At 36.7% G+C, this 23337-nt stretch overlaps 1 protein-coding gene across 1 annotated transcript in view; it reads right to left on the reverse strand.

The window, feature by feature from the left end:
- The window catches only part of GLRA3 (glycine receptor, alpha 3), a 63878-nt gene that overhangs the window by 5750 nt on the left and 34791 nt on the right, over window positions 1-23337 (reverse strand). Inside the window, exons 5-7 of the mRNA XM_010152594.1 lie at window positions 14720-14857; window positions 4902-5116; window positions 3129-3281 (exon numbers count right to left, since the gene is read on the reverse strand). Coding sequence (XP_010150896.1) covers window positions 3129-3281; window positions 4902-5116; window positions 14720-14857 — 506 coding nt within the window. The remainder of the gene's footprint in view (window positions 1-3128; window positions 3282-4901; window positions 5117-14719; window positions 14858-23337) is intronic.

Below are 23337 nucleotides of genomic sequence, written 5' to 3' on the forward strand. Positions count from 1 at the left end.
AAAAAAAAAAAAGACTACCAGTTGGGAATATTTAAAAAAAAGATGACCAAAAGGAAACATGCAAAAGGCTACATAAAGGAATGAAGTAGTCTGTTCTCTGTGCCCCTTCTAGACAAGCCATGAAAGGCCAAAAAAAGACATTAATAAAAAACTTTCTAAACCATTGGAATAGATCGCAGAGGAGCTTGTGGAATTTTTATGACTGGGATGAATTAGGTATAACTGATCCTGACTTAGATCAGGAAAATTGGTTCTTTGGTTCTTTGACCTCCCAGGGGCATTTCAGCACTGGAATTCAATCATCTGACCAATGCTGGGGTTAATTGGTAAAAGTAAATATTTCTTGCAACAAACATATCTTTTAAATTACAAAGAAAACAGACTTTGGAAATTCTTCAGCTGCCCTATTGCAATTAGATATTATTCATACATGTTCTCTTCTGTCAACCAAACATTTCCAAACCCATCAATTTGTGGACTTTTGCAACACAGTCGTATCACTAGGAATTTTACTGTACCCTTGCAGATAAAATGCCAGTGCCAAAAATAGTCTGTATTCATTGGTTGGAATTCACCTGGTAGAAAAAATTAATCCTAGTAAAATGTCCCAAGATGGTAAGCATATGGGATGGAAAAGTCTCATAAGTTATCCTGACTGATCTATTCCTCTAATCTATTTGGATATAAATACTGAATAGAATATCAGTTTTCACTTTGAAAAGTAAAAGGATTTAATGCTCAAGGAAGCCACTGAAGTTTATTTTAAATGCAGCTTTTTAACCTATCTTTTAATTTCTTTTGACTTTGTGGTCAAAATGAAATAAAACATTGAGAAAAAGAGAAGCAAATAGCTGCGCTGTCTCTAGAGCTTGAGAAGGTGTATTCTCAAGGGTTAACTCTGGCTAGGAGCTCTAGGTCTACGTAGAACTGGAGTGAATCTGGAAACCTTCAGTTAAATTAATCTTTTCAGAAAAATATCTGTTTGTCAAAATTATAACCTTGCATAGGAACAAAGCAGTTCTTGGTAAATTTAGGCTGAGAAACCTGTCTTATGATGAAACATACAGATACAAGGAGGAAGGGAAAGCTACATACCTCCAAATACAGTTAATACCCTCACCTGTTATGAAGAAAAGCATTGAAATGCATATCTTCATCCTTCAGAATCTGAGGGGAATACTTGACTTAGAGACTGCAGTCTCTAAGTCTAATCCTGTCTTATGAGAACCTAGCAGGCAACTGACCTGAAGTTAGAAGACTTTCTAATGATGTGTAAAAATAGAATGAGGACTTTGAATTGTGAATTCAAAAATACCATGATGTGAAGCACTGATCCAGCAAAACACTTAAGCCAATGATACTATTCATGTGCATACATTTTTGTTAAGTGGTCTTCTCTTAGAAGTGTCTTGTGCATTGTGAATCCTTCCTCACATACCTCTAAGCTGAAATGTGATTGATCGTGATGCTGAAGAAGTGCCTTTGGTGAGCGTGAGGTTTTGCTAAGAGGGGTCTGGAATGAGAATAGGTTTGATTCTGAGGAAAGGGGGTAATACTACCTGCCAGTTTCTAACCCTGTAAGCGTAATAATTGACATGTTTTTAGGGAAATGAAAAGATATCAGTAAAGTTGAATATAGAAAACTTGCTTGAGATCCAGATCCACACTATAATACATGGTGAAAAAAAGAACAGACTAAAAGTACAGTCACAGAATATACCACTCAACACATCTGTTTGTATTTGATATATGACACATTTGTTGTGGCTCACCTGCCCCTGCCTGGTAATCCTGCTCATCCCATTCCCAACCCTTGAGCATCTTTCAGAGAGCTGCTATTTTTCAAACCCAAACACCCTGTCACAAAAATCCCGCTTTTCTCCTGTGTGTCTCACAAAGCACTTTTTTCTGCTGCTGTCAGCAAAAAGAAAAAAGCACATTTTTCATAGGGATGAATGTTGAAAACAGGTACATGCGTTCTGAACCATCCCCTAGGCTACATTACATGAGTTTCACTCTGCACTTGAAGAAGTCTAGGGCTCGACACACAGGAACAGGCAAAAGTATGAAAATGTCCTTTTCATTTTACTGTCCACCCTTCCTTTTAACAAGGACTCTTGCTAGCAGAGATGGTTTAGGTAGGCTTTCCAGGATTACAGATTTTCACTATCTTCTAAGTAAAATGGAAAAAACCTCTAAGATGTCTTCTCCTTGTGATTTAAACAGTAAATTGAGGTCAGTCTTCAGGAATAAAAGACAGCTCAAGTGAGTTGTGTTACTACAGTCAGACTTCCACCCACAGTAATAGTCCAGATAGTGACTGAAAGCCAGTGGAAAGGCACTGCATGAACTCAGTAGTGGGTACTCAGTTAATGAATAGGTTGTTAGAATATTTACTCTTTGAAAAATCAGAAGTAGGAGTTACATATTGTTGACAGAAATTTTGCTTATTCCTTGGTTTAACTTCAGACTTCAAAATTCAAACCTGTAGCCTTAGCTGTTTGACTTTGCACATTGGTAGTGACTTAGTTTACTGTGGTCTAAGTAGCATCAGCTATAAAATAAATATTAATGACCATTACTGCATTAAATTCTCTTATTAATTTTATGAACGATTTATACTAAATTAACATGACAGAAGAAAAAACCAAAAACACAGATTCTCAGTCTTTTAAAGTAAAATCTTTGTTCTTCCACCAATATATTAATTGAAAAATACTTTTTATATTAAAAAATATTTACATGATACACAGCTTTTAAGGCTTTGAACTGAACACTATAATGAAATTAAGAAACATTGTTATTTGAAGCTCAGTTCAGTACAAACTGGGGCAAGTACCAGTAACTTTCACCCACTGAAGTATAATCTGACTCTTCTAACAGAGTGCAGATGGCTCCCACATGGCCCATGCCTCATTTAAATCCCTCTTAATCCCTCTTCTGGGAATTCAACTTGGATTTATGCAGTGCATAGTCCTTGTAGTCACCCTCTGCCTATAGTGAATTTCATTCTGTGCTGTCATTTTAGTTATGTTACCACTTTAAGCTGCAGTATGTTTACCAAATTAACCCTAAATCCTGGCATAAATTCATCTAGACCTGTCTTTCAAAGTTGAGAACACTGTTACTTTTACCTTGTTCTTCTTCCTCTTACGTCGGAATCGCAGAAGTTCTTTATGCTGCCTTGACACAAAGTTTACAGCTGCGTATTCCAAAAGTGCAGAAAATACAAAGAGCAGACACACAGCCATCCAGATGTCAATCGCTTTGACATATGACACCTGTGGAGAGGAAAGAACAGAAGGCTGAATACGTTAAAACCACAGATGTGAAGTTTAGCATTTCATATCAGGAGGAAGTGCATTTATATGTCAACAGCCAACACTACTTTTATCAAACAAAAGTAAACATGAAAGCTAGGTAATAGTAAACATGAAAGCAGTTCAATCTATGTGTTAAATACTATTTTTAAAAATGTAGTCTTTTGCAAAATGTATTTACTGTTTATGTCATTAACAGTTCATCATAGCGTACTGTGTAAACTGTCTCGTAAAACCAGGTAATCCGCAAGGAGCAGATGCTCTTCCACCATCTGTCCCACAAAGATCTCTGAATGATACTAAGGAGCCAGAGGATAGCTTACAGTGGGACCAGTGGAATTCCTGTATTCTAATGGATCTGATTAAAAATTCCTGGAATAGAAATTAAGTCGAAGAAAGGAGATAGGTGGAGGACTCTGACATGTTCATTCCCTGCTAATAGAGGTGTGCAAAATAAAGATATTCAGACAGTTCAGATTAGTCCTGCAATTCTGAGACAGTACAAATACTGAAAATCAATTACAGAGTAGATGAACCCATTGCAATCCTTTATTGCCAAGCCCGGCTGCAGGACATAATCTGAACTAGGAAAGTAGCTCCTGTTCCCTCTCTGTGCAGATTTATAACAGCTTTTTCATATAAGCAAACAGAGCTAGCTTCAGGCCTCACGAAATGTGACAAAAAATACCTGTATCTCTCTTCCGTAAACTTCTACATTCTTGCTTTTCTGAGTTTTCATAGCATTTTATTTTATCTGTTGGTCTTACATTTGGATGCATTCAGATCCATATATTTGAGGAGCAAAAAACACCTACTGCTGTTAGGGGTATCTATTTTACTTAGAAAAAAAATCAATTAACCAACTTAAAAATACCATGTTAAAACTAATACAGCAGTGGACGTCATGTATTCTTATTGTATATATTTTATTTCTATTAATTGCAGTGACACAAAGATGGACAAGGGATAACCTTTAAAATGAATAAGAAAATCTTTAAAGCAATGACGAGTAGAGAAAACTTAAATAGATAATCATAGTAATTTGTTTTAAGCTATTTATATTGTGTCGTAAACCATTCTTTATAAAATTGTTTGGAGCTACTTATCTTCGGATTTTTTAATATTTTAATGTAAATGTTTTTGTAGCTAGTGAGTTAACTCATAATGTAGGCAAGTTTTAGGAAAGGAGTATCACTGAGGGCAGGTTGGAATCTATGACCTTTAGAAATTCAGTCATATCTGCTAGCATGTCATCAGATACTGGGATCTGGGAAAGGGTGAGCTAGTCATTTTCTAAGCAGCATTCATGTGGTAGTGAATAGCATTGTTTTTATCACTAGCTGAGGTTTATGGAATTTGGTAGGTATGTGCTTGGCTAAATAGTTGAGACAGGAGAGAACTAGAATATATTTGATTGGTGACTAAAAACCCCTAAATATTTTTTTATCGAAGTTTTTTATTTCCTTTAAAAGATGCTTAAATTATAGTAAGTAAAACACACAAGGTTGAGTGAAGTTGTTTAATTGTCACATGGCGTTATGACTTTGTACTAATGCGGTACAAACAGGAAATTCTGCCTACCTTTGGAAGAGATGCTCGTGAACCTGAGCTTTGTGTTGTCATGGTCAGTACAGTTGTTATGCCTAAAGCCACTCTGGCTGGAGCTGCATCCATATTGATCCAAAATGACACCCAAGAGAGAATGACGATCAAGAGACTTGGTATGTACATCTGGATGAGATAGTAACCCATCTGCCTCTCAAGGTGAAATCGGACTTCAATACATGTAAACTTTCCTTTTTATAACACAGAAGAAATATTCAATAGAAATAGAATATTTTTACTGTCAACATGTAGTACACCCTCTAAAGAATTTATATTCTGTCAAATACAGTTGTTATCTAATGAAAGATGAATGTTTTGATTTCTCTCCAGTGATTTTTTAATATGTAAAGTCCCCATTATAGCAGGAGTATCTGCAGGAAAGAAAATGGTCAGAAAAACTGAAAATTTAAGAAGCCAATAAGCTCTGCAGCTCTTTGTTCCTTATAAGAGAAAAAAAAAAGACTGAAACACAAATCTTTATGACATAGGAAAGTTACTCTGTGCAATCACACTTGTTATCCCACTCACTGTTTGGAAATACTGCTGTATGCAAATAAAAGGCCTGCTCTTCTGTTGTATAAAATCTCCTTTATCTTTTGGTTCAATTTTAAGTTTGGTTTTTTTTTTTTAAATAATCAAATGAATTTGGTAAAAATATTATAAGATCAGTGTGGGTTATCAGTAGGAGATTCTGCTAAAACTCTCCCTTTATCCCCATTCAAACAGTTTCAATTCAAAAGTATGATGACTGACATTCAGACAGAAATTGAGGACTTGAGATTAGGTAATTTTAGGAAGCTGATTAAAAGGGCCTAATTTTTCCAGATACTGAACATCAAGTAACTTTCACTAATTTAACCAAAGCAAAACAAAATTTCTTTTTTTTTCTCACAGAAATGCCATAGAACCTTTTTTTCTCTTATACAAACTGATTTTTTTTACCCTTCAAACTGTAGATTTTTTCAATGATTTTAACCTTGTCTCATTAGATTTTTCTAATTCTGCTCTATGCTCATATTAGTCACATATGAATGGGGCTGAAGGCAATGCTGTTACTGTAAATAGTGTACACATGAAACAGTTTCTCACAACAAAAAAATACAGATTTTTTCCTTATTTGAATGAATGCATTTCCTAGTTCTACATTTAACATGGGAAGTTATGTAGTTATTTATTTCTTAAGTGGCATGAAGTTTTTTGTCATGCTTTCCAGTAGTATTTGATAGACGTTTTGGTAATCCATTTTATAGTTAATCATTCAACATTAATATTTATTATATTAACAAAATTTACGTAACACACATTTATGATCTTATCCTATACTTACCTAAATATTGTGTATTATGCTGTGACAACAGGGTTAGGCACACGGAAATAAATTTCAGAGAAAGTCAAACTGTAATATTTTTATTCTAGACGTATTAAGTGCTCGGAAATGTCTTCAGAACTTCATGATTTTCACAGTAATTCTCTTAACAGGCCATGAGTTCTTCCCATGATGTCATAGTGAATGTGGGTGTATGAAATTTTTATTCTACTGAGGAAATAAAATATTTAGAAAACAAAGAGTTATGGTGGCCCATTTTAAAAGGACATAATTTAGCTCAGGAGTTTTATATCTGCCAGCTCAGTTATTACTTATATTCCTGATTGATGGCGTTTTCTGAATCCTATCTACACTCCTGAAATCTGTGTCCCAGATACTGGCTCAGCCATCTGCAGTCCCAGCTTCCAAACTGATTTCTGCTTCAAGCAGAAAGTCCTGGTTTAACAAAATGAATGGGAATTTTGGTGTTTACTTAAAAAAAGGCCAGGATTTTTGCCCCACGTTTTTCTTTCAGTATCTTCAAAAAGATATGTACATAATGAATCCTTTTACTTAGCAGTTCACACACCCCATATAACTAAAAGTTCTGCTCTGACTGGCCTTTGTCAGAATCATATTCTTACTGTAAGCTGGTCCTTACCCTAAGGTTTTCTTTTTTGTGCCATTTGTTGTTTTAATTCAGCAGCCTTGGACAGTAGCACTCGCTCTCTCATACATCACAAGAAATCATGGTGGCAAGAAGTGACAGAAATACATCAACCAAATCAAGGCCTCTTGCAAAGCCATTGTATTTGCTATCATATCAGCAAGATATACAGTTCAGCATGCACCATTTTCTTCTTCCAAACAAATTAGGAAGAAAAACTAAGGAGCATAAGCATGGGTAATAGATGCATAACTGACGTGTCAATAAACGTTGCTTAGTACTTGTACATTGGGTTTATTTCCAGAGAAGGGTGGGGTAAGAGATCTGAGTCTCTTTCCTGAGTACTCAAGCAGGCTTGAATTATTATACAGACACAGCACAGAAATACCACGGTTCTAAAGGAGGAGCAATAAATAATATATTAGCTCTATGTGGATTAGTTTTATGTAGTTGGAAGTTTGCCAGGTTTGTCTGAATTAAGGAGAAAGAGAGGAATAGCTGTGGACAATAGAACACTAACAAAAGGAAAGAGATTCTGAATGAAACCATTGCAAATGGTTTGGTAGCCACAGAAAAGGAGAGAAAAGAGATGGGATTATGAAGAGGCCAGAAATAGGATTGAGTGATGTGTCAGATGAATTATACTGAATGTTTTTTTCCCTTGGATTTGTATTTTTGTAAGCATCGTTGACCAAGTTAAGGAGAAAAAAAAAAAACCCAAAACCACCAAAGGGAAAAAACCCCACACATCCCAAAAAATAATAATAATAAAAAAGTGGTGTGTCTGACAGAGGAAAAATATCTTTACTTAGCTCCACAGAATGGGTGGCTGAGACTTCTGCCCTCATCTTAGGCCCAGTGCGCTTATGGCCATGACAGTCACATATCCAATGCTTCCCAGTCAAGACCACTGTGTTCCTAATCTGCTCCGTCGTAGTGTAGCACTGAAAAATTAACTTTCTGGGTGAAATATTTTATGGATGTAGGGAGGACTGTGGCCTAATGATTATATAGCTTAATGAAATTACATTAAGCTATTTACTTAAAATAAGAATTTTACATTTGCTGAAAAGAGAGTGGTTAAAAGCTTAGCAAAATTGAACTAAGGTTGAGCAAATCTGCATAAATCTTTGTGGAGCCCTGCAATGTATGATTCATAGATCTGGGAAGTGGATATTTTATATTCTGATTCCAACACATCTGTATATACATAGGTAGACTACACAATTCTGCTTTACTAGTGACTGATGAGCAGCCAGGCCAAGGGCCAGAATATTGCCAGCTATGGAGATTTGCTAAGAGAGTCCTGAGGCAACTGAGCCATGATAATAGTCCTCTCCTCTAGCACTGCATTTTCTCCCTTGAAAAACAGCTAGATACACGGGTTTAACATGATATTAAGTACTGAGAGACAGCAGGAAAAGAGAAAAAGAGAGTGAGACCTTTTCTGTGGCTAGGATATGCTAAGCCTAAATGGCTGACTTAGAATTAGATCCTTTAATACAATACAGAGCTTCTCACATTTGTCTGTCGTCTGGAAATCCCTTTCTTAAGTAGCTCAATTCCCCTATTCTCCATAAATATCCTAATCATTCAAGATCAATCTGAGCTTGAAAATTATGTTAGAGTATTTATTTTTAGGTGTTATTCTGAACCTCAGCAGTGTTTACCATTTTTAGACTTGTAAAAATCACAGACCCTCATTTTATGTGGAAGAGATAACATTGCAAAAGCCAGCTGACACACTTTTTTTCTACAGAGAGAAAAATAAAGATAGTCCTCTCTGCTGAAAGCAGAAGTTATAGACTTTTCTTCTAAGACAGAACAATAGGTGAACTCAATAAATAGGAAGATGGGAGAAAGAAACAGAAAATGCAGTACAAATTACTGTGGTGAATAGTAACACCAAGTGCCTAATTAATGTTTGGCATCTCATGTGTCACTGAAGAGATTAAAGTAGATAGATAAAAAGCCAGATTTATTGAGGTATCTTGATAAAATTACATTTCATAGATAAAATCGTACTTACGCGATGCTAGTGTGAGATTTTGAATATAGGGTTTTGACACTATAGACTTTGCACATAAGTTACTCTGCAGCGTTGTTTCTAGGCAGGGAACCTGAAAGAACTTTATATGGGTAAAGTAGAATGTCTAGATAGTGTTTATTTAAAAAAAAAAAAAAATCTTGGGGAAAAAACTCTCCACAGCTTGCAAGATCTAGCAGGGGCTCTACTTGTAGCTTTAAAGGAGAAACAGTACAAATTTAAATATCTCTCTTGTATACTGCCATGATAGTTCTAGAGGGAGGATCAGGAGAAATGGTAGCTGAGTAACTGCAGTTCTCAAAGTGCTGTTTGATTGAATAACTGGAGTTTGTATGTATTGATGCAAGATCACTACTGCACTTTACCACTTTCACTGTTTTCTAATTGTTAACACCTTGGAGTCCCAGGTTCTCACTGAATGGTTGCCATTGCAATGTTTTGGATACACTTGTTGAATGGGGAATGTTAAGGAAGTTAAGGAAGCTGGCTGTTCATTGAGATCACAGATTTAAGGATACAGAGCTATCAGAAATGGTCATATATAGAACCCATAAGTTCTGGTGGTGAGTGTAGCAACCACGGCTCCGCTGTTTCCAGGACCACTACATCCAATACTTTGAGTTAAAACATAGCAATAGACCTGACAGTTCTGAGCAGCATCAAACAAGCGCAGTGTTTGTGCATTATCCATGGTGCAGGAGTAAAGCCAAGATTCAGAGTATTTCTGTTTGTGCCTCTTAGACAATGCTATTATGTGTAAATTCATGCTACTGTATATTGGGCTTTTTGCAGTCATGATTGAAATTACCTGTGATTGAAATTAAAATTGCGTGTTGCATAAAAGCCCAGAGGAGCAATACATAAGTGAAAGATGCTGTTAAAGCAAGACCAGCTTTATAATGCAAGTGGTCCACATGTGATTTTTTCTGGCTGTTATACTACCTCATTTTCCAAATTTGTCACTGTGGATATGCGAGTGGATGTAAAAATATGAAAATAATCAGAAATGTTGTTGAGTCACTGCAGAACACAAGACTTGATGAGCCATTATGCTGTACTGTTGCTGAAACTGTTATGTCCCTATTTTGGAAGTAGCTTGTTTCTCAAGCTGTAGTTACAGTGATCCATTTTCAATTGGACGTGAAATACTGATGAGACATACACTGATGAGTTTCCATATACTCTTCTAAACCTTCATTTTAATTTGTTTTGAAACGAGATTTGTTTTTTTGTTATTTTTTTCTGTGTTATGGGATGTCTCAGAAGAGCTTTCCATCCTGTGTTGTAACTAAATTTAAAACTCTTTGGCCAATCATTTCATACCAGCTGCAGTTGCTTAGCATGCTTTTAAGAATTCATTTTATCTAATCTGTCATAGGCCAGAGAAATATGCTTTTTTTCTAGTTTGAAAAATGATTTTTTTCTTGTGGAGTACCCAAAAGCATTATCTGTCTACAGTGTCTTATTGCAGAAACCTTAAGTAAATACGTTACTGGTCACATACACAAGTGACATAATGGAGGAAAAGAAACTCTTATGTGTTGTGGTCTTTCAATATAATGTTTAGGGATTTTTAGCCTGCACACAATAGTTAATAATAGTGGTTGTGGCAAATCACAGAATGGTTTAGGTTGGAAAGGACCTTAAAGACCATCCAGTTCCAACCCCCCTGACAAGGGCAGGGACACCTTCGACTAGACCAGGTTGCTCCAAGCCTCATCCAACCTGGCCTTGAACACTTCCAGGGAGGAGGCATCCACAGCTTCTTTGGGCAACCTCTTCCACTGTGTCACCACCCTCTACATGATGAATTTCTTCCTTATATCTAACCTAAATTCACCCTCTTTCAATTTAAACCCGTAACCCCTTGTCCTGTCACTACAGGCCCTTGTAAACCTCCCTTCGTTGTACCCCCGTCAGGCACTGGAAGGTGCTATAAAGTCTCCCCGGAGCCTTCTCTTCTCCAGGCTGAACAAGCCCGATTCTTTCAGTCTTTCCCCATTGGAGAGGTGCTGTAGTGAAAATAGTTGATTACTGCTCATGATTGATTACTGCTTCTATAATTATTAGGGGACAAGCCCTGCAGATAACAACTCTATGAGGTGACAAAGGATTTGGATCTACTAGTACTTTTAACAATGGACCAAAAGTATGGGTGCAAAGACCCAATGGTCCCCCCAAACCAGCAGACATTATAGCTACTGGAAAAGATAATACCGATTTAGTAATCAAATCCAGTCAGGAAAAGTGGGAATATGTTCTTGCTCATAAATGTTGTCTTCGAGAATAATATTATGACTATCTGTCTGCAGCCTTGTCACTGCCCACCTGCATGACCAGTAGCAGGTAATAACTTGTACGAGGGCTGTACAAGACCAGTGAGTTTCCTGGTGAAGTCCCTAACCCGGCCCCAGGGAGGCAGCAGACATCCTTGTGAGATGGGTCTGGTTGGCATATTGGGCCCTCTGTTCCTCTCAGAAGGGAATCACCTATGACGATGACCCTCCTTCTTAACGGAGGCCGTTGTAATGTGTGGGGCTGACAGAGTCATCCTGGGGAACTCCCTGGATGGACCTTCCTCTGCATCTCCAGTTGTCTGGCCCTCGAGTTCCAGAGCCCCATACCTGTTCTGCAGGGGCAACCGTGGAGGAGAGGGAGGGCAGGAGGGTATTCTTCTACCTCTCCGAGCAGGGACCTGTTGCCATTCCCTTCCGTCTCTTAGGCCCCTTCTGTCTGCCTGGTGGCAAGAGGATATGGGATCCACTGCTGCTTGTGGGACCTCCACATGCCTTTGCCTCAGGGGTGGTAAATTGGCAGAGCCAAAAACTCTCTCCTTCTCACACCCCTTATACTCCTCAGCTTTTCCAGGACTTAAATCAGGGAGATATCAATACACCCCCTTTCCTGAGGCTCCTGAAGTGGCAGAGAATTGATTATATGTGCCCAAACTATCCTCTCAGAAAATATATATTATGAAGGCCAGTGATTGCTGCTCCTTCTCAATCTCTGCTGATCCCAGTCTTTCCCAAAGCTTTGTCAGTTGGTATGGCCTTCAGCTCATAAGATAGAGGTGCTTAACAAGCTTGGGGCTCCCTCTCTCTCCCCTGAACTTCTGGTTGTTCATGGATTTTGCCACAGTTTTGTCACTTCAGGAAGTGTCCCCTGACTTGATCCTCCACTTCAGAGCCCTTTACCTCGGTGGCTTCCAAAGAAAGGAGAGGCACTCCCACCCTCTCAGAAACCAAACCAAACCCCTCTAATTTGATTAAATAAAATTCATACTGAACACATGGATTAGAAAAATAAATACTCTGGAGAAAATACGATTATCTTGAAGAGAAGAACGTGACATGACTCTAGTCCTGCATGAATAAGACTACCTTGTCTCTCTGGTTTGCCATGCCAAAGCTTCTCCAGATTTGTCCCTGTCATTTCGAAGCTGTAACTCAGAGCAGGCCAGTCAGCTCCTTCCTCTGGTGAGGACATACCATTCTGCCTGCAGCTGGTGCCACTCGGGATTGCATGTTTTTCATTCTGCCCGTCATAGGCAGGTCCCAAAGCTGTGCAGTCCTCTGCTCATTTGCTAATGTCTTTTAACGTCTCCATCCTGTAGTGTATGGTGGGTGTCTGCATCCAGACTTCCAAGGTTTTTGTATTGGTATGTAGCTTGACTTTTTATGTACAAATTAAATGGCCCAATTATTTTTTAAAGTAGTGGCAGAAACTTCAGCCATCTTTTCAGGACCTTTCACTAGCATTTCGAGAACCTATTTGACCACAGAAATGCAGTTTGGCCAAAGCAATGCAGAAATACAAGAGACTGATGACTGGCCACACTGTCCTCTAGAGTTATGTCACTAAACCCCTTTTCCCACCTAAATGTGACAGCAGTTCACAATGATAAGAACACTTATGAGACCTCAGGTGCAGCTAATAACATCTGTTCCTCCCACTTCTCAGCTCAGTTTAGGGCCACTGTGAAAAAGACAGTAGGCATTAAGTTGATCCCATGCAACCTAGTATATTATGCCTAGGTCATGTTTTCCTATTTCTGCTTAGAAGAAAATTAATATCAACTTATATAGGCTTGAAACATAGGAAGAAACAGATAGTAGCTCAAAAATATTGAAAAAATGAAGTTTTAGTCAAAATCAGAAAGGTTTAAACTGTGATGATTGTAATGAAAGTTCTCAGACAAATGAGTTAAGAGTATAATTCATCTTTGGATGAGATACTTGAAGAGATATTTGGAAATCACTGGAAATTCTGACATTTTAAAATAGGTTTCCATCCAGTATCAGATTCTGTACCACAGTAATGTATTAATTCCTCAGTTAGAGATTTCTGATGCATCATATTGTCCAAATGAACTTTAAAAATATGAGGAGAATACTTTTTACCACAAATTCTTATTTGTTAATACCACTATACAGGTTATAGAGGTACAGTTACAGGCACATGTTAAAATGTCATACAATCAGGAGATTCCTAAAAAGGAGGAAGAGGCTGCTTATATATCTTAAAGGAGACTAAGAATGAAAATAAAATTTACTTGTGTGCCATAGGGATTAAGGTAAAACAAACAAAAAAACCCCAGTATTAATTTCATTATTATAATTAACAGAGAAATACTTGATTGAAAAAATTACTTTGCTATAGGATATGTATCTTAATTTCTGGAAAGTTTTTAAGGATTAGCCAGTATTGGTATTTGTACAGTAAAAGTACATGTTGCGTATTTCCAATCTATTTTAAGGAACAATTCAAAATGTCCTTAAAATGTCTCCCCATACTAAATGGAAATTATTACAGAACCTTTCTTCCCCTTAGGGAACCCTGGCAGCTGTGATAAAACTCCGTGTTGAAAAGCAGTCTTCCTTAATTTTGTTTGCAAGAGGACATTTCTTACGGATGTCACCTATTGAATTTTATCCCTTCTGCCATTTCAGCAGATTCCAAATAAATTAGCTCTAAACATAAATTTCAAGATACGTTTATTCTATAAAGAATCATAATGGAGAGCAGAAATTGAGAGAGGTAGATTAGAATGAAAGAGTTCTAGTTTTTTATTTTTCCCATGAGAAGATGGAAGATATGCATTCTTATCCTTTGCTACATGGTTTTATGAGGATTACTATGCTTGTGATTGTCCAGTTACTGAGATAATTTTTTACAATTAAAAATAAAATAACTATACTACTGATGTTAAAACTCCCATTTTTCAAATAGTCCCAGAGATGATGAGCTAAACATTGCAGTTCTACAAAGGCTTCAACTGAGAAAGGCCACGTATAGTTTGAACACCTGGCCATCGCACATTAAGGATGCTTTCAGCTGGTTTGCATTGCCCCCTTGCTCTATGAACCAAAACAGGGATAGCTGGCTTGGCAGCCTTGTACCCTTTTTCCTGACTCAGACAGGCCATGCACTAAGCACAGCATATGGACCTCTGAATTTCAGCAGATGCTTCAGATCCCACAGTGTAGATGTGGTCATGGCACCTGCTTCAAAAATAAAACTCCTGATTGAATTGCTTCTGAATTATTTGAACTATGTATTTTCCTAAGTTTACTGAAATAGAGTTTGGTCAGTTTTCAGGCAGCTTTGTTTTGCTGTGTCAGTTATTTAAGACTGCATTGTCCTGCACAATGCACCTGTATGTTTTAATCATCCTGTGATTGCAGTGAGAATATTTAAAAACCCCAAACAACTCTCCAAAATAACAATCAATGTTCAATGTCTGTCCAGTTTTAATCACTGATACGCTTTCCTACCTGTATTGTAATGCTTGGTGCAGTAACATAAATCCTTTTCTTCTTTCAACAGAAACTGTGGCAGAGTGAGACCTTCTGCTACTTGAACTGCTCCCTTTTCTTGCCATTCAAAAATGAGATCATTCATTGTGTATCCAACTACAATAAAATCAAACAAATGCAAATAAATTCTAAGTCATCTGCAAATTGATAAACATACCAAATAGTGATGACTGAAGTAAATATAAAAATGAGGCAATATGGGGTTCTGCTTGTACCTGTTAATTCATCTGCCATTCTGTACCATACTGAACTAGAAAAGAAACCCCAGTCTTATGCATCCTTTGTGAAATTTTAATAGTCAGATAGTCTATTAATGGAATTAACAAAAGCATCCAAATTGAGCTAAACATCCAGTTCTCTTGGGTGCTTGCAAAAATCTTACCCTCCCCATGAAGCATGGAACAGGCCTTTCACTCTCCAATCATTTTTCCCTTCTATTTGAGGTGAAATGGTGGACTGTCAAAGCTATGGTTATTGATTCATGTCAATTTGAATTGTTAGGTGCAAATTCTTGAAAGAGAACAATGGATAAAAATTTCTGTATGAGTGAGGTATTAGTTGATTTAAAAACATTCTTTTCTTTGAAACTAGTACAAAACAAGGGAAAGTAATTTATTGGGCTATTTTCATATTAGCTGACTGTGACTTACTGTGATAGTAAAATACAATCTGTTTTAATATTCACATTCCTGCACATATCTGTACCTCATGCATGTGTGTATGAACCAGCAAAAGCCCTAGTATAAATACTAATCAAGGGCATTTTATTAAAATTTTTTTCTGAATAAATTTTATCTGGTTATGGTAACTGGGAAAAAAAAATGCTTCCTATTCTCATTCAGGTTTCATTAAGACTTTCTCAGAATCTGAGAGATTTGGAAAAGTGAGATTTTAAGATTGAAACTAAAACTAAATAGCTTCTATTGCAATGGTTTGAACAAGGGTACACTTGAGCCACATATAATAATTTGAACCAGAAGGAAAAGGGAGTAATTTTTATATCTAAATTACATAGCTTTCATTTATCTATTTTGCTTCTTTGCAATATTTCCATTCTGCTGTAGTCCAGTGCTAATGAGCTGTTGAGGATAACCTACTGATAATGGAAAATATCTTTTAACCTTTCAGTAACAAATTACTGTTCAAATTATTTTGTTCAAAACTTTCTAAGAGTAAACGTTTGCCTGCAAATACTGAAATTTTGAGTTCCAGTGAAGGAAATAACCTCTTTGGTGTGTGGGCATAAAGCTTTTCGCTGTTATATTCAGTGACTTCATTACTCTCTGAATACATCTATAAAAGCTATTCTGTCAAAATGCCCTGATGTGCTGGCCTCAAATCTGAGACACACTTCCTTTCTGATCTGTCTGTGTTGAATCACCTATAAGCTAAGAATCGGTGTTTATATATTTAAAATTATTTTAAATACCTCTCCTTGAATCTAGATTTTTGATGTTTCTTTTGTGGAGTACCTTTATACAAGGTATTCATAGGCACTCAGGTTGTCTGTTGGTTTACTCTGATATTTTGTTGGGACTGGATGAATATGCTAAAAATGAGACCATATACTTTTAAATAAGTGTTTAATTAAGATCAGGTATTACTCAAGTCATTAGAAGCATATATTAACTTTGCAAAGAAATGCTTATTTTTTCAGTCTTACAGAATGCATGGCATAAAAAGTCTTAAAATTCAATATTAAATGCCATAAACTATGAAAAATCAGAAGTAGAGTTCTTAGCACACTTTGCATGAATTCAGACAAAAAAAAGTTGTGTGTAAAGCATATTATCATTTGAAGCATGTAGATTGTTGCCAGAAGTGATATCCCCTGAGTAAAACTCATTGAACTGACAAGAAACACCTGCTGTGTCAAAATTTATTTTACTAAATCACATTCATTCATATCTAATGCATGGGTTTAATTTTGATTATCTACCCTGCCCACTACTTCTTCTATAGTCAAGCTATTAAGAATAACAGCAGTGCATACAAAAAGCTGATGTAGTAATTAATTTTTATCATATTTACATTTTAAATACCCAAATACAGCTTTAGCATTCAACACTGTAGATTCAGTTTTGTAAGTCAAGATCATAGTTATAAAGTAAATGTGTCTTAGAGGAGTTAACAGAGGTGTGAATTTATGTTATACCAAAGAAATTTTAAATAGCATAATACATAACATATTTCCACTAGGTATGTTACATTAAATCAACTTAAATGAAATCTCTATTAAATTTATGGTCCTTTATTAAATGTGAAATACATTCAAATGTGCACATTGAAGTAGAGAAATCTAAAATTTTGTAATAGTCCTGTAACTGGGGAAGTGATAAAACGTAAATTATTTAAGCATATTATGCTATTTGTTAACACAGATTTGTCTCTAAATTTTCATTGGTGAGCACTACTAAAAAGGATAGGTGTCTTTGATTTTCCAGCTGAAATTATTTTGTTATTTGGTACAGTTCCAAATAAACTCTCGATCTCTTCCTTTTTTATAACTGCTGCATGGTTGTTTCTTCTTAGCATGGAGAAAAGTAAGAAAGACTACATTGGAAAGTACCTAGTAAGTTGCGGAAATAAAGCATAACCAGATAATTTGCAAGAAAAAACTGAAGCTCATGTCCTAGGCCCATCTCAGAATATTCTATGTACAAAAGGACTAAACCCCAGATTTTTCTGTGTTTGAATTTTTTCAGGAGGAACAATAATACTGATAGAGCTAACTGATCTTCCTAAATATCTAACAAAAAAGGGAAATATTTTTGGGTTTTTAATTAATTTTATGAAGAAGATGTGCTGAATTGCACAGTGCTCAACACTCAGAATGCTTAGAGTATTGTGTGTGCTGTGCATATGGGGAAGAGGGTATTTCTATAGAAATGGTCCTTTAAAACAGTCAGTGGTTACCACGCTGTAGCATATACAGCTTAGGTGTATGGTATTTGCAGTACTAAGACCCACATTTGCAAAATGGAAATGATTAGATGCTAGAAAAAAAGAAGTTATCTACTAAAATGCATTTCCCTTACTCATCTAGATTTAAAAAGGTACATTTTTCTAGCCACTGCTAAAGTGAGTTTTACAGGAATAAAAATGAAAACAAGTAAATTATTTCACTGTCTGTACAAGATTAGCAACTGATTAGCTGAGAAAAGGCAGATGAGAGGAGTAATGGTGCCCTTTGTTCCAGGTTTATGCAGCATCAGTCAGTCTAACTGATCAAGTTCATAATTAAAGATGCGTATTCCTAAGACACAATTGCAATTAAAAACAGTTTATTGTAATGCAGGAGTTCCAAGATAGTAAAAGTCAATAAGACAGGTGTCTTTGTGTGGTCTCCCAAATTTTGCTTTGGTATTCTGGAATAATGGCACCACTAGCAGAAAGGGCTAATTTGTTGGGTAGATATATGCAGGAATTGTTGAAACAGAGTATTTTAGGAATGGATTATTCTGCAATTGTTTGATTAATATATTACAGGTTCAATCCAGTGCATTAAATTTTTCTTGAAATAAGCGGAAGGCATGATAAGTAAAATAAGGTAAAACATCTTAAATTAAATTCTAGAAATGCTAAAGCTGAAGTCCACCTAAGCTTTTATTTCCTACTCAGCTGCTTCTGTTACCTGATTAATAAATGTGCATTATCTTCAAAGCAATTTAAAGTCATTCAGTAACATAGTTTTCAATAAAAATCTAAATACCTGTTGCTGATACTGGTCTGCTGTCAGAGATTAAAGATAGACTCTGTATGTTGTCCAAATGGCCTATGTGATAAAACATCTGAGAAGCTGTATTCCATTACACTGTGTAAGTGGAGCAGTAAAGAACAGTTATATGATCAGATCATCTCCTCACGTGGGTTTGAAATATGAGCTCTTCATTCTGAACAGGTATGTGGTCACCAGTACAGACTCGCGCCATGTGCGTTATATTGTTAAATATGTCCTGCATCTTGTAAGAACTGCACTGAAATATGTAGTAGTTATAAAGAACAAGGTGTTTCTCTTTAGGGATTCTCAGGCATAAGGAACATAACGATGTCTTTGTTGTGCTGTTAGGTCCATAAATACTGAATCCACAGAAACTAGCTGACAGGAGAGTTAGCACAATGTAGGACTCTGAATTTAAGGAAATAGAGGAAAAAACTCACAGTAATATCATAGAATGAGGAATCACACCCCTTACAGGTTTTCAAGTTCAGATTCACACCTATAGAAGCCTTATCTCCCCGATGATGCCTGTGTCTCCATTCTTCTCCTTACGTGTGCTATGTCTCAGAAACCCATGACAAATGTTAATGCGGCGAAGAGTTTTGCAGTTTATTTATATTTTAGATTTGCAAAATAGCAAACCCAATACTTAATCACATTTCCTATGTCTCTAATATTTTTATCAAGAGGGCACTGTATTTTGTCCAGGGAAATAATTTCAGTGGCCTTCTACCGAACTTTTAAGAGTATAGAAAGAGATCACAGTGTCAGAGAACGGTTTGGGTTGGAAGGGACCTTAAAGATCACCACCCTCTGGGTGAAGAACTTCTTCCTGAGAGCCAATCTAAATCTTCTTCCTGCTTCCAATTTAAACTCGGTACCCTTTGTCTTATCACTACAGGCCCAGATGACCCAAAACCAAATCAGAAGAGTGCTTTTATCAACTACACATAACTTTAAATGTTTATTAACTCTGTTTATAGATGTATGGAGCTTATTCTGTAGTAGACAAAATTGTTTATCTCTTGAACCCTGTCTTCCTCTTGGGATAAGACTTGGGTGTAAGAAGTTTTCTCTCTGTGCGTTGCTTTCATTGTATTCTGCTTTTCACAGAAATGTGGTATGCACACCTGAAGGGAGCCCCAGTCTATGTGTCTCAAAGAAAAAACTGTGAATCTATTTCTGAGCGCACCTGTCTTGCAGGGTAAAATTTTGTTACATAATGGTTATTCCCATGGTTTGGAAATTCTTGCTCTCCAATTTTACAAAATTATCTCTCTTGATGCTGCTTTGTGAGCAGAACATGAATATCTCTTACTTATTTGCATTTGCTGCAGCCTCTCACTAAAATTTTTTTTTTTTAATTATTTTTTTGAGTTGGTTTTGGTGACTATTATGTGTTGCTACCAGATATTTTTTTCCCAATGACTGGAAAATACAGTGTTACAGACGAAAGTCCTAGTGGCTACATGCTGGTGTTGTAAAAAGGATAGTCAGTCACTGGCCTAGTTAGTATACAAGGGCGCAGCTCACTTTTTCGTGATGGTGGAAAAAGTGACCCTTCCGTATTACAGAAATACATGAAAGCATTATATTACTGTCATGTAGTATGATGGTCTGCAGAACCAGGCCAACATAGACTAAATCAGGTGGGTTAGTAAAGACTTCTGTCACTGAAATGCAGTATGTTAGGCTTTGGGTTTCAGGGTGTAAACGCATGAAGGTTGAGGAAGGAGGTAGAGATGACAAATTTTGTGGGTTATGGGATGCAAACCAGCTGTTGTGGCTGAAGTAGAGTGCAGTTTGCAATGTATCTGTTATCGTCTGCTACTGTCCAGGTGTTTGCTCCTACTTAATTCTATAAAGACATACACTAAGTGGTGTCATCATAGAACTGGAAAGAAAGGACAGAAAAACCGCATTATTATGTTGAACAGCAGTGTTCAGAAGTTACAGGGATGGTTTGGTTACATTAATACTGTTTTATTTTAGCCAATGCCATATCAGCTGGAGGCATTACAATCCCATAATCTCATGAGCAAGACAGTGGTCAAATTTTCCTGAAGAATTGTTGAATTTTACTGAAAGTATTAACATCTCTTCTCCAGGTTGTCCAAGGACTACACCATTACAGAAAAACAAGGCTTCTTATTCAGGGCAAGCAATTCCCCTGTACCTTCAGAGACTCTATTCCTTTGAACCACAATTTTCTCGGCAGTTCCAAGATACCCCCTTTTATACTTCCGCTGACACAGTCTTGCAAAATTCTTTCCTTTTTACCCCCGACAGCACTGTTCCAAGCCATGAAGAATAAATTTTAAGATCCAGCTGAAAACCAACATATCTTGTAAAGTTTCTACTCATTCTGTTTATCCTGGGAAGGCCATGCTTTCCTTGTGTCATTTTACAAGACCTACAGGCATATTACAACCTAACTCTTTTCCTCTTGTTCGATAAACAAACACATGAATGGCACGAAACAACTGAGCTGACTATTTTTATACAAGTTTGGTTCAACTACAGAATTTCTTTTATAATTCCTTTAATCCTAGTGATTTATCCAAATTCTATTCTCATTTCTTTAATATTTAGTAAGGTACAGGTCTAAGAGTAACATTGGATTTATTCAGAAAACCAAGCATTCCTTTAGGTATCCAGCTGAGACAAGGACTACAGTCACGTTGACTAGTTATTTCACTACTCTTCTGTTAGGCATCCGAACAGTGTGACTCCAGGATATGCTTCCTGCATATGTTCCTAAGAACATGGCAGAGGTTTGAACTATGCCCTAAATTCCAAGCAACATAGCAGAGGAAGATCTGACAGAGCTAGAGAATCTGGTTTGGTCTTGAGGGTAGAATAAATTCTAATATAGAATACTAAAAATATTAGCTTCAGAAATCAGCTGTGATACATGATACATGGCTGAATTTATGTGAGAGCTCCGAGAAAGCAGGATTTTATTCTATGTACGGAGCCGCTTTGCAAAGGATCTGCCCCTTGCACTGTCCTCTAAGATGTTCTGATGGAATCTCTCCCTTGGGAGTTAAGGTTTATGCTTCTTACCATGAATTTCAGAGGATAACAACACTTCAGGCTCAACCCTCTACCACGTCTCTGCAACCTAATATTCCTTGCTGGAGCCTAGATTTTCAGCTGTCACTTTTATATTGGTTTCTGTGAGTTCAGCAGCAGTTCTACGCTTATTACTGTCCTTTCATCCAGAGTTGGTCGGGAGCTGAAGACTAGAAATATCTAGCTCTTTGTAGCCGTATGTCAGGTCTCACCTCAGACACGCACGGTGGGCTGTCACCCGTCTGCAGAGTAGAAACCATACAATGAATTGTTGACAACTTTTGTGCTACTGAAATGGAATGAAGTCGTATGGTTTCCACACATTCAGGCACAGGCAGGCATTGATCTAGTGACATAATTAGGGTCACTCGGGTAGATACCTGAGGTTCCCTGGCAGGTAAGAAATACATTCTAGTTCTATTATCTTTCTTATGGTGTATTTGTGCTGTTGTGGGAAAAGAACAAAGCTCACAGGATTTTCTGTAATGCAGCAGCAGTACTGCTGTACTGCTATAGCCTGCTTACAGATCTTTCCATTTGCACAGTCTCCAATTTAGAGACTGGGAGGAAAGAAAGGAGGATGATTGCTTAGAAAGACTAAAAAGGGTCCATGAAACAAAAGGGGGAAAAAAAAGGCCATTGTTTAATTAATTAAGGAAAACAATAAACATTAGAATAAACTTATGAGGCCAGCAAGTGCTTTCTCTCTTACATATATTGCTTTTCATAGTATATTTCTTCTTCTGTGACTGAGTGAATGTTTTCAATATTATTTGAAAATTCAGGAATATTGAATGTCATGTAAAGTTACAATACAGGAATAAAGGAATTCTGTGAGATGAAAGAGAAATCTAAAAAAGAGAGAGACCACAAGCTCTAGCACATGAAACAAATATTTATTTCCTGAGAGACAGGCCTCTGAAATAAATATGTATCTGGCTGGCATTTCTTTGTGTCTTATTCAAGCAGAATAAAACTAAAATTATCTCACAAGCCTATAAGTTGGCCTGTTGTAAAACATAGAAATATAGAAGGGATTATTTCATATGTGAATTTTCATTTGCTTCCTTTCCAAGATACAAAAGCATTCATTCTAGTTGCTGAGAAATCAACTGGTAGAATAAATCCTTTAAAAATAGAAGACATTTCCATTTAAATATTTTTCAGACATTTTATGATATAAGTGAAGTACTTTAACCAGGGGGAAATCCAGTTGCTTAAACTGACCTTGGAAAAACATTACATAAGATGGCTAAAAATATCATTTGGGATGAAAAGCTGTAAATGAATTAACTCTGAGAGCTTTTAGTGCTGGAGCAACAGTATCAATATTGAAGGAAAGTATCTAGTTTAAACAAAATTAAAATTTTATAGCAGAGTTAAAACCTATGATCTGTCCTTTATAAGTAACTGTGAGCCTTTCTTTACACCTTGGTGGTACCATGAGTAAGAAAAGGATGACTGATTTGTTTGAAACGGTCTAATTTGCTTAGTGAAATATACAGGGGCAAGGCTTGCAAGATCAGATACAATTTAAAGAAACCGTGAGACAAATAGGCCTCGTAAATTCATAAATGTACAATGTCCTACCCAACTTGGCACTCGGTGGAAAAAGCAATGGCGATCACTTTGGAAAGAAACATCTGGGAGCATCGTTGCTGCTGTTTTGCTCCTACAACCACTTTGTGTTTTGTAACAGAGCTTGATGATCATGAGAGGACTGTGTTGTCAGTTTTGAAAGCCAGTGTCTTACACCTCCCTGGACAGCGTACTCACCACC

This window comes from Eurypyga helias, unplaced genomic scaffold (assembly GCF_000690775.1).
Source record: "Eurypyga helias isolate BGI_N326 unplaced genomic scaffold, ASM69077v1 scaffold735, whole genome shotgun sequence".
Classification (NCBI taxonomy): Eukaryota; Metazoa; Chordata; class Aves; order Eurypygiformes; family Eurypygidae; genus Eurypyga; species Eurypyga helias.